The sequence below is a fragment of the Salvelinus namaycush genome, chromosome 21 (assembly GCF_016432855.1).
Source record: "Salvelinus namaycush isolate Seneca chromosome 21, SaNama_1.0, whole genome shotgun sequence".
NCBI lineage: Eukaryota > Metazoa > Chordata > Actinopteri > Salmoniformes > Salmonidae > Salvelinus > Salvelinus namaycush.
In genome coordinates, this window is record NC_052327.1 from 13,822,765 (window position 1) to 13,835,410 (window position 12,646).

At 46.8% G+C, this 12,646-nt stretch overlaps 1 protein-coding gene across 1 annotated transcript in view; it reads left to right on the plus strand.

Annotated features, from left to right (window-relative positions):
- The window catches only part of abcc8 (ATP-binding cassette, sub-family C (CFTR/MRP), member 8), a 109,943-nt gene that overhangs the window by 78,891 nt on the left and 18,406 nt on the right, over nucleotides 1-12,646 (plus strand). The window contains exons 20-25 of the mRNA XM_039018049.1: nucleotides 1,923-2,007; nucleotides 2,727-2,807; nucleotides 3,066-3,203; nucleotides 3,316-3,441; nucleotides 4,630-4,726; nucleotides 7,919-8,166. Coding sequence (XP_038873977.1) covers nucleotides 1,923-2,007; nucleotides 2,727-2,807; nucleotides 3,066-3,203; nucleotides 3,316-3,441; nucleotides 4,630-4,726; nucleotides 7,919-8,166 — 775 coding nt within the window. The remainder of the gene's footprint in view (nucleotides 1-1,922; nucleotides 2,008-2,726; nucleotides 2,808-3,065; nucleotides 3,204-3,315; nucleotides 3,442-4,629; nucleotides 4,727-7,918; nucleotides 8,167-12,646) is intronic.

A 12,646-nucleotide genomic window follows, 5' to 3' on the forward strand; every position in this document is an offset into this window, starting at 1 on the left:
ATGGACCTTGCTTTGTGCACTGGGGCATTGTCATGCAGAAACAGGAAAAGGCAGTTCACAAACTGTTGCCACAAAGTTGGAATCACAGAATTGACATTGTATGCTGTAGAATTAAGATTTCCCTTCAAGCCTGAACCATGAAAAACAGCCCCAGACCATTATTCCTCCTCCGCCAAACTTCACAGTTGGCACTATGCATTGGGGCAGGTAGCGTTCTCCTGGCATCCGCCAAACCCTGATTCATCCGTTGGACTGCCAGAAGCATGATTCATCACTCCAGAGTCCAATGGCGGCGAGCTTTACACCACTCCAGCCGGCTCTTGGCATTGCGCACGGTAATCTTAGGCTTTTGTGCAGCTGCTTGGCCATGCAAAGCCATTTCATGAAGCTCCCGACAGACACTTCTTGTGCTGAAGTGTAGCGTAGTGTAATGTAGTGTAGCGTAGTGTAATGTAGTGTAGTGTAGGGTAATGTAGTGTAATGTAGTGTAGCTCGGTAGTGAGTGTTGCTACGCACTCGCCACTCCCGTTCTGTGAGCTTGTATGGCCTACCACTTCCAGTTCACAATAACAGCACTTACAGTTGACCGGGGCAGCTCTAGCAGGGCAGAAATTTGATGAACTGACTTGTTGGAAAGGTGACATTTTATATCATTACAACATCTATATTGGTATAAGTTTCACACGTGTGTATATAGTCACATGTATTTAGTGTATCTTACCTGGATATAGTTGGTACCTTGCATCACAGGCTGCCATTAGGAACATTGAGAAAAAGCCCTTGTAGTTATAGTGTACGCTGCCCAAGTTTGCCGGATCTCGGATCCGAACATATTTTACGTCGACAGCTCCTGCACAAAACGGATAATTCCAACGATCCCCAAAATCTCTGGCGAGTTCTGCCCATTGTGCCACGGAGGGATAAGCAACAAAATCCACCTTCAGGACTTGCCAGATACCCTGGCACACTTCCGTGACGATGGCTCAGACTGTCATGATTCCAGGCTTATAAGTTATATCTCACAGCGATGCTTTGCTGTGTGCTGCCACAAATCTGGCAACTCGCATTCCGAAAGTATTGAACATGTCTTTCCTCGTCAATGCTTCGCATTAGGTTGGACAAGAGACGTGTATTCTCCATTTTTCTCAGCCCCCCCCCCTTCTCATGAGTAGTAGTAGCAGTCCAAGCTCCTGCAATACAAATAAGAGACATGTTTGCTTCTGTGGCTAAAAAAAGTAGTGTTGTAAAACAGAACGCCAGACTAGCCTGACGTGTAGCTCGCGCTTGTAAACGAGCGTAGAACGCCGGATCCGGAAGTTCAAACGTCCTCGCTAGCTAGAGTCAAAAAAGAGTGCCTTGGCTCCTCTTGCTTGGTTAAGCGTCTCTGACTCCCCAAGCCCCCTAGTGGATATACACTATACAAGGCGGACTTCCTCTCTGGGTGGAACGCAACGAAACACTCCGCCCGCGAACGTGCATGCACGTAGTTCTACGTGCGTTAGACCCATTTAGACATTCACTGTTTAACTTGATCCTCTTAAAATGTTCTTCAGTTGAGCCGCATCTCTGTGGAGATGTTTATCCTGAATACAACCTTAGAATGATATACTGTTGCTGTCTGACGGTACATAGATTACAGTAAGAGTATTGGATACTGTAAATGGATTACAGTAACAGTATTGGTACCATAAAACTGGTTATGGTAACATACTGTACCATTAACATACTGTACCAACGGGCTGCCTGTAAATTACCGTAAAAACAATGGTAAAACTATTTTTTTTACAGTGTACCATGATATCGTTACTCTGACGGTACAAATCACTAGGAATCTGTTCAGCGTTCCCCAGCCCGTTGACATTTCAGGGTATTTGTTTTAATGTCACGGTTGTCATCTGATTATCTGTTTCTGTGTTGTCCAGGTACAAGGCTGTCATTGAGGCGTGTTCCCTGCAGCCGGATATCGACATCCTGCCACAGGGAGACCAGACGGAGATCGGAGAGAGGGTCAGTGACCCACACCGTCACTGTCGCTGTCACTGTCGCTCGGGACCACTCGTACCTGTCTCTTGTCATTCTCACTTACTAAATGGCAATCAAGGGGACCACATTATAATAGTAGTAATCAAGTATAACCTTTTATATAATCTTTATGTATTCAGGTTATAGACAGACTTTCGCTATAGAGACTCCTGTCACCACCTGTCTGTTTGATGTTTATACTGTATGTACAGGAAGCAAGCTTCACCAGAGCTCGCCCAGTACACTGTCATGCTTGTTTTGTTCAGGCATCATTCTGTTACGTAAGCAGGTCTTGGTTGTGTTTCTGTCACAAAGGTGTGTGTGTTTTAATAATATTGCGGTGTTTATTTCTGTAATGTTGCTGTTTGTGTAACCTCTCATGAATAGACTACGTGAACATACGCAAGATTCTAGTTCTGGGTGATGTGTGTGTGTGTGTGTGTGTGTGTTAATTGATGTCCACTACCACTTCTATAGAATAGGCATGACCCTATTATGCAGAGACAGAAGTGGATAGTAGATTATTCCACTACAGCGAGTCTTAGTGGCAGCAAAGGAAGAAGAGGGCAGATACATCAGTCTACCTTTGGGGAGAGCTCCTGACACTCAATCACGCACACACACACACACATACACTGTAATGTGGTCTGATAACGCTGATACTGTACGCTCAACGTACCTCCATTCATTCTCTCTCTCCACAGGGTATAGTTCTATCTGGAGGGCAGCGCCAGCGTATAGGTGTGGCCAGAGCCCTGTACCAACAGGCCAACGTGGTCTTCCTGGTGAGAGAACCTGTCTACACTAACTTAGGTCTACACGGTGACCTCAGCTTCATCAAAAAGAATCCTGTTGAATCACATAGAACTGATAATAGTAAAGTAACCAATATTTTCCCCTCCTTTGCAAATCACTTTTCACCTCGTCTCTGTATTCATTTATTTTGCATTGGAAACATTGAGATGAAGCTACAATACATTGTCTTTGATTGTAGCCCATGGAATCATGCCCCTCTAATTGGCCTGTCCCTTTGTGTGTTTCAGGATGACCCGTTTTCAGCTCTGGACATCCACCTGAGTGACCACCTGATGCAGGAGGGCATCCTCAAACTGCTGAGAGAAGAGAAGAGGACTGTGGTGCTGGTCACTCACAAACTACAGTACCTACCCCACGCCGACTGGGTGAGAGTAGAGTGTGCGGGCACGCATGTGTGTGTATTGTGTTCCACAAGCAGCGTTCTTCATTCACATCTAGACGGTCACTAATTCAGTCACTCTCTCCCTCCGTGATCAGATCATAGCGATGAAGAACGGGACCACTCAAACCGAGGGGACTCTGAAAGACATCCAGAACTCTGAACCGGAGCTGTTTGAACAGTGGAAGACCCTGATGCACCGTCAGGACGGAGAGTTTGAGAAGGTACTGTATCGGACCGCGTGTCTCCAGATGGCCATAACAGAAAGGGTCAAAAGGGGTGTGATGATGACACATCCTCACCTCTCATAGGCCTGAGTTTACACAGGCAGCCCAATTCTGATCTTTTGCCCAGTTATTAGTCAAAATAGCTGATCTGATTGGTCAAAAGACTAATAAGTGAAATCAGGGCTCCTGCGTTCAGTACGAAATAACGGTGTGTAATGTTGAATTAAACAGAAACTGTGCCGTACTGAACAACCAGTTGAAGAACGGTGTGATGATTTTGTATGGTGTGCTGCAGGAGTTTTAGTGATTTCAAATGTTTACACCCATATTGATCAGGCCTCACCTTGCCACACCCACCAAACGGGAGCAAACATACCTCAATGGCTGTTAAAGAACCGTGAGCACTGTGTTAGGGAAACGTGTCATTCAGTACAAACAGTCACGCAATGTAGTGAACGTTGGAGCGAACTGAACGCACCCCAAAATGTAGCTGCCTGTGTAAACGCAACCATATACAGATACAGTGCATTCGGAAAGTATTCAGACCCCTTGACTTTTTGTTACGTTACAGCCTTATACTACAGGTGGACTCCAATCAAGTTGTAGAAACATCTGAAGGATGATCAATGGAAACAGGATGCACCTGAGCTCAATTTCGAGTCTCTTAGCAAAGGGTCTGAATATTTATGTAAATAAGCTATTTCTGTTTTTTTATTTGTAATAAATTAGCAACATTTTCCCCCAAAAAACAACAGTTTTTGCTTTGTCATTATGGGGTATTGTGTGACGATTGATGAGAATTTTAGAATAAGGCTATAATATAACAAAATGTGGAAAAAGGGAAGGGGTCTGAACACTTTCCAAATTGTGTGAATGTGTTAATATTTATTTGTCAGAGGGCCCTGCTTTTTCAGTAATATTTCATATCCTGCCATAGTTAAACATTATATTCCATAATTTACTCTGCTACAGTTGTGTTAATTGAATGTGTGAACTTTTTATGTGCACAACGTAACGGCCGACTTCGTCACAGGGTCACAACTGATGAGGAATTGAGACGTTTGTACCTGGGCTTGCTCTTTTTGGCTCCTTTTTTCCTGCTTTGTTTTAAATTCATCTGGTCAAATCTATTTCAGCAAACTACCTCAGCTGAAACTCTGATGTGTGTCCGTGTGCATTCTCCAGGAGACAGTGCCTGAGAGTATGACGGTGTTGGAGCGTAAGAACCTGCGGAGGGCCATGTACTCCAAAGAGGCCGCCAAGACTGAGGAGGAGGACAAAGGTGAGAGGTCAAAGTTCACAAACTTCCCAATGGGATTGAAGGACACCGGCTGTCAATCACTCGCTAATGGGAACCAGGGGGGTTAGCATGGGCATAGTTACTTCAGTATGCTTTGTTTGTGGAGACTATAAAATGACAGGAGCTAAATTTACTAGGTGTAAAAAAAAAAAAAAAAAAAAAGTTTCTAAAATGGGATGCCCCTGCAGAGTATCTGTTTCTGAGCCTAAAGTGGAACTAATGGTGTGTGTGATCCTGTGGGGTCTGTCTGTGGCGATGTTCCAGTAAACTACCTCAGCTCAAACTCTGCGTTCTTTTCTCTTTCTTTGTCAACACTGATCTGTAAAAGACGTGGACTAGTCAAGTCCTGGGCCAGAGACTTCCACGTCTTTTAAGATCTGTTGAAAAGGAAAAGGGGGGAATCTGGTCCTTGGGGGGGGGGGGGGGGGGGGGGGGGCTACATTTTCTGCTGGTTTTCATCCTTTCCCATCAACCAACAACTGGTTTTAGGCCTGACAAACCAGGTGAAGAATCAATGCCATTAATAGAATAAAGTAGCAGAGGGAAATGAGAACCAGCACACTGCTGCTCTTTAGGACCAGAGTCCCACACTGGTTCAGAGTATTGGGACAAACCCTGTGTGTGTCTCTCCGCTGTGATGTCCGGATAGAAGTTGCCCTTAGGCACAGATCTAGGATCAGCGTACCCTCCCCATCCCCAAATCATTACCTTTATCCACAAAACTGACTCAAGATCAGGATCTATCTAAGGGCAAATGCATCTTATGTGCTGTGGCGACAGTGTCACGGTAGTGGTACTGTGCTCTTTATTCTGTGTTCTGTGTTGTCTCCTGTGTTCTGGTGGCACCCCGGTGTGGACTGAGACAACCCCAGCACAGAGTGCCGCTGCTCTTTTAGACGTGGCAGGTTTGGGCCGTCCGCATGGTTTTACTGAGTGGTTCCCAGTCGCGACCAGTCTGTGTCATCGTGTTGCAACTGCGATTTCCCCACTCCGTACTACTTCCCGTGTGGCTCCCGTGTAGGCTTGTAGCTCGCAGACTCTACCCATGCTCCGTTTCGTGCCGTTTCCATTCTCTTGTTTTCTCCCTCTCTCTTTCCCTCCATCCTTCGCTCTTTCTTTTCTGATCTCTCCCTCTATCCCGTAGACACGCCCATTCAGTCATCAGCACTGAGGCTTGCCTGCATGATGTCATGTATGTTTAGATAAGGGGAATAGGTAGGAAGTTGTCAGCACTGCTCCGCTCCCCATGGTCAATGTGTCCTGTCTACTGTCCCTGCTCTACGTGCTCGATCTAACCCAACACATGAAACAAATTATGTTTCCCATTAGGAAACAAACGATGTATCGATACAGGACTGAATGACCAGTTGGTCGTGTGGTCATGGCTAGAAGGGATCCAGCTTTTGTCAAATGAATGTCAGATTTGACTTTTCGTAGCAGGTTAGGAGGATTTGGTTAAGGTTAGAAAAAGGGTTAGGGTTAGCTAAAATGTAACAACCACAAAAAAAATCAACTTTTGACGTTAATTTTACAAAAGCTGGATCCCTTCTAGCCATGACCCTGCTCTGTCTCTAGCTGTAGCTATATTTCTGTATTTTCTCTTCCCCTTCTCTTCCCCCTGTCTTTTCTCTTCCCTTTCTCTTCCCCCTGTCTTATCTCTTCCCCTTCTCTTCCCCCTGTCTTTTCTCTTCCCCTTCTCTTCCCCCTGTCTTATCTCTTCCCCTTCTCTTCCCCCTGTCTTATCTCTTCCCCTTCTCTTCCCCCTGTCTTATCTCTTCCCCTTTTTTCCCCCATGTCTCTACTCTTCCCCTTCTTTTCCCCCTGTCTTTTCTCTTCCCCTTCTTTTCCCCCCGTCTTTACTCTTCCCCTTCTTTTCCCCATGTCTTTACTCTTCCCCTTCTTTCCCCCTGTCTTTTCTCTTCCCCTTCTTTTCCCCCTGTCTTTTCTCTTCCCCTTCTTTCCCCCCTGTCTTTACTCTTCCCCTTCTTTTCCCCCTGTCTTTACTCTTCCCCTTCTTTCCCCCCTGTCTTTACTCTTCCCCTTCTTTTCCCCATGTCTTTACTCTTCCCCTTCTTTCCCCCCTGTCTTTTCTCTTCCCCTTCTTTCCCCCCTGTCTTTACTCTTCCCCTTCTTTTCCCCATGTCTTTACTCTTCCCCTTCTTTCCCCCATGTCTTTTCTCTTCCCCTTCTTTTCCCCATGTCTTTACTCTTCCCCTTCTTTTCCCCATGTCTTTACTCTTCCCCTTCTTTCCCCCCTGTCTTTTCTCTTCCCCTTCTTTTCCCCCTGTCTTTTCTCTTTCCCTTCTTTTCCCCCTGTCTTTTCTCTTTCCCTTCTTTCCCCCCTGTCTTTACTCTTCCCCTTCTTTTCCCCCTGTCTTTACTCTTCCCCTTCTTTTCCCCCTGTCTTTACTCTTCCCCTTCTTTTCCCCCTGTCTTTACTCTTTCCCTTCTTTCCCCCCTGTCTTTACTCTTCCCCTTCTTTTCCCCCTGTCTTTACTCTTCCCCTTCTTTTCCCCCTGTCTTTACTCTTCCCCTTCTTTTCCCCCTGTCTTTACTCTTCCCTTTCTTTTCCCCCTGTCTTTACTCTTCCCCTTCTTTTCCCCATGTCTTTACTCTTCCCCTTCTTTCCCCCCTGTCTTTACTCTTCCCCTTCTTTTCCCCATGTCTTTACTCTTCCCCTTCTCTTCCCCCTGTCTTTTCTCTTCCCCTTCTCTTCCCCCTGTCTTTTCTCTTCCCCTTCTCTTCCCCCTGTCTTTTCTCTTCCCCTTCTCTTCCCCCTGTCTTTTCTCTTCCCCTTCTCTTCCCCCTGTCTTTTCTCTCTCTGTTTCTCTCTCTCTCGCCACCTGAGCTGCTGTGAAATGGCCTATCACTCTGCCTTCCAGTCTTTCAGTCAGTAGCTGAAACAGAGCCTTCCTCTCCTGAGTCCCATTTCACTTCCTGTCCTCCTGCTCCTCACTTGACACACAGATACTCCTGTCATATTGTATCCATTAGAGAGAGAGAGAGAAGGACATGGAGAAGAAGAAGAGAGACCGGGATATAGTGGGAGAGAGGAGGGGAGAAGCAGAGAGAGGCGAGATGGAAGGGGCGTATATATAGTGGGGGGACACACACACAGCCCCCCCCACCCTCACACAGTCTATCCCTCGCTCATGCAGCTCTCTGTTCTTCCAGAAGAGTCTGTGGACAGTGACGAGGATGACAATATGTCCCAGGCCATGCGTCACCGCACCACCATCCCCTGGCACTCCTGTGGGGTCTACCTGTCCTCTGCAGGGCTCCTCCTCCTGCTGCTGCTCCTCCTATCACAGCTCTTTAAACACTCCCTCATGGTTGCCATCGACTACTGGCTGGCCCACTGGACCTCCCGTGTCATCAATGCCAAGATGGAAGCCACCGGGAGGAACTGCACCGTCGCTCAGGTCAGGTGACAGGCTTCAATTTGGTCCTACTAAACCAAATGGCAATGTGTTTTTAAAACACTGGTTACGCTTTAATCTACAGTACACTTTTTACCTTACAGTGTAGTATTCACTTTAAAGGACCTGGTGAAATGTTAGTTTACAGTGCCTTGCAAAAGTATTCACCCCCCTTGGCGTTTTTCCTAGTTTGTTGCATTACAACCTGTAATTTAAATAGATTTTTATTTGGATTTCATGTAATGGACATACACAAAATAGTCCAAATTGGTGAAGTGAAATTAATTATTTTTTTTACTTGTGGTGCGTGCGTATGTATTCACCCCCTTTGCTATGAAGCCCCTAAATAAGATCTGGTGCAACCAATTACCTTCAGGTCACATAATTACTTAAATAAAGTCCACCTGTGTGCAACCTAAGTTTCACATTATCTGTCACATGATCTCAGTATATATACAGCTGTTCTGAAAAGCCCCAGAGTCTGCAACACCATTAAGCAAGGGGCACCACCAAGCAAGTGGCAACATGAAGACCAAAGAGCTCTCCAAACAGGTCAGGGACAAAGTTGTGGAGAAGTACAGATCAGGGTTGGGTTATAAAAAAAATATCAGAAACTTTGAACATCCCACAGAGCACCATTAAATCCATTATTAAAAAATGTAAAGAATATAGCACCATAACAAACCTGCCAAGAGACGCCCACCCACCAAAATTCACAGACCAGGCAAGCAGGGCATTAATCAGAGAGGCAACAAAGAGACCAAAGATAACCCTGAAGGATCTGCAAAGTTCCACAGCGGAGATTGGAATATCTGTCCATAGGACCACTTTAAGCCGTACACTCCACAGAGCTGGGCTTTATGGAAGAGTGGCCAGAAAAAAAGCCATTGATTAAATAAAAAAATAAGCAAACACGTTTGGTGTTCGCCAAAAGGCATGTGGGAGACTTCCCAAACATATGGAAGAAGGTACTCTGGTCAGATGAGACTAAAATTTAGCTTTTTGGCCATCAAGGAAAACACTATGTCTGGCGCAAACCCAACACTTCTCATCACCCCGAGAATACCATACAGTGAAGCATGGTGGTGGCAGCGACATGCTGTGGGGATGTTTTTCATCAGCAGGGCCTGGGAAACTGGTCAGAATTGAAGAAATGATGGATGGCGCTAAATACAGGGAAATTCTTGAGGTCAACCTGCTTTAGTCTTCCAGAGATTTGAGACTGGGACGGAGGTTTACCTTCCAGCAGGACAATGACCCTAAGCATACTGCTAAAGCAACACTCGAGTGGTTTAAGGGGAAACATTTACATGTCTTGGAATGGCCTAGTCAAAGCCCAGACCTCAATCCAATTGAGAATCTGTGGTATGACTTAAAGATTGCTGTACACCAGCGGAAACCATCAAACTTGAAGGAGCTGGAGCAGTTTTGCCTTGAAGAATGGGCAAAAATCCCAGTGGCTAGATGTGCCAAGCTTATAGAGACATATCCCAAGAGACTTGCAGCTGTAATTGCTGAGAAAGGTGGCTCTACAAGGTATTGATTTTGTGGGGGTGAATAGTTATGCACGCTTAGGACCCTGGGACTGGGTTTTTGTCTTATTTCTTGTTTGTTTGACACACAAAAATATTTTGCATCTTCAAAGTGGTAGGCATGTTATGTAAATCAAATGATACAAACCCCCCAAAAATCTATTTTAATTCCAGGTTGTAAGGCAACAAAATAGGAAAAATGCCACGGGGGTGAATACTTTCGCAAGCCACTGTACATGATAATTCAGCCAACTACAATGTTGATTTTAGATACCAGGTAAATACATTTGAAATAGGACCATCAAATAATGTTACCAACAAAACAAATATTGATTTACATGCAGTACTTCTGACCTAGACGTAATGCACATAAACTCTCTCAGATGGATCCTCCATACGTGTGTGTTGCCCATGAGCTACACTTAGTCTCATTTGCATATATCAATTAAGAACTGCATGAATGGGAAAACTGTGTCAAGACCTAAAAACCCTTTAGATCTGTTTGGATTAAAGCCTCTGCAGTTAAGAGGAATACCTGTGAGAGAATGCTGTTCATTGACTACATCTTAGCGTTCAACACCATTTTCCCTCCAAGCTCGTCTGAACACCTCCCTTTGCAACTGGATCCTCTGAACACCTCCCTTTGCAACTGGATCCTGGACATCCTGACGGGCTGACCCCAGGGGGTGAGGGTAGACAACATCACCTCCGCCACGCTGACCGTCAACACGGGGGCCCCACAGGGGTGTGTGCTTAGTCCCATTCTGTACTCCTTGGTCACCCACGACTGCTTGGGCTTGCACGACTTCAACACAATCATCAAGTTTGCCGACGACACGCCGGTGGTAGGCCTGATCACCGGCAACGATGAGACAGTCTACAGGGAAGGTGGTCAGTTACCTGGCAGGGTGGTGCCGGGACAACAACCTCTCCCTCAACTTTAGTCCAAGGAGCTGATCGTGGACTACAGGAAATGGAGGGGCGAGCACACCCCCATCCACGTCGACCGGGCTGCAGTGGAGCAGGTCAAGAGCTCCAAGTTACTCCAAATCACTAAGGACTTCAGATGCTCCACACGCCCACATTCGTGAAGAAGGTGCGACAGAGCCTCTTCCCCCTCAGGAGGTTGGAAAGGTTTGGAATGGGCCCTCAAATCCTCAAAAAGTTCCACAGCTGTACCATCGAGAGCATCTTGACTGGCTGCAGCTCTGCTTGATATGGCAACAGCACCGCCCTCGATCGCATGGCGCTACAGAGGTTGGTGCGGACAGCCCAGTACATCACTGGGGCCAAGCTCCCTGCGATCCAGGACATCTATATCAGGCGGTGTGAAAGGAAGGCCCGGAAAATCATTAACGACTCCAGCCACCTAAGCCATAGATGGTTCTCTCTGCTTCCTCACGGCAAACGGTACCACTGCATCAAGTCTGACGCCAACAGGCTAATGAACAGCTTATATACCCAAGCCATAAGTCTGCTAAATGGCTAACTAAATAGCTATAAAAAAATTCTACACAGACTATCTGAGTTGACCCTTGTGTGTGTGTATATATATATATACACTGCTCAAAAAAATAAAGGGAACACTTAAACAACACAATGTAACTCCAAGTCAATCACACTTCTGTGAAATCAAACTGTCCACTTAGGAAGCAACACTGATTGACAATAAATTTCACATGCTGTTGTGCAAATGGAATAGACAAAAGGTGGAAATTATAGGCAATTAGCAAGACACCCCCAAAAAAGGAGTGATTCTGCAGGTGGTGACCACAGACCACTTCTCAGTTCCTATGCTTCCTGGCTGATGTTTTGGTCACTTTTGAATGCTGGCGGTGCTCTCACTCTAGTGGTAGCATGAGACGGAGTCTACAACCCACACAAGTGGCTCAGGTAGTGCAGTTCATCCAGGATGGCACATCAATGCGAGCTGTGGCAAAAAGGTTTGCTGTGTCTGTCAGCGTAGTGTCCAGAGCATGGAGGCGCTACCAGGAGACAGGCCAGTACATCAGGAGACGTGGAGGAGGCCGTAGGAGGGCAACAACCCAGCAGCAGGACCGCTACCTCCGCCTTTGTGCAAGGAGGTGCACTGCCAGCGCCCTGCAAAATGACCTCCAGCAGGCCACAAATGTGCATGTGTCAGCATATGGTCTCACAAGGGGTCTGAGGATCTCATCTCGGTACCTAATGGCAGTCAGGCTACCTCTGGCGAGCACATGGAGGGCTGTGCGGCCCCACAAAGAAATGCCACCCCACACCATGACTGACCCATCGCCAAACCGGTCATGCTGGAGGATGTTGCAGGCAGCAGAACGTTCTCCACGGTGTCTCCAGACTCTGTCACGTCTGTCACATGTGCTCATGTGCTCAGTGTGAACCTGCTTTCATCTGTGAAGAGCACAGGGCGCCAGTGGCGAATTTGCCAATCTTGGTGTTCTTTGGCAAATGCCAAACGTCCTGCACGGTGTTGGGCTGTAAGCACAACCCCCACCTGTGGACGTCGGGCCCTCATACCACCCTCATGGAGTCTGTTTCTGACCGTTTGAGCAGACACATGCACATTTGTGGCCTGCTGGAGGTCATTTTGCAGGGCGCTGGCAGTGCACCTCCTTGCACAAAGGCGGAGGTAGCGGTCCTGCTGCTGGGTTGTTGCCCTCCTACGGCCTCCTCCACGTCTCCTGATGTACTGGCCTGTCTCCTGGTAGCGCCTCCATGCTCTGGACACTACGCTGACAGACACAGCAAACCTTTTTGCCACAGCTCGCATTGATGTGCCATCCTGGATGAACTGCACTACCTGAGCCACTTGTGTGGGTTGTAGACTCCGTCTCATGCTACCACTAGAGTGAGAGCACCGCCAGCATTCAAAAGTGACCAAAACATCAGCCAGGAAGCATAGGAACTGAGAAGTGGTCTGTGGTCACCACCTGCAGAATCACTCCTTTTTTGGG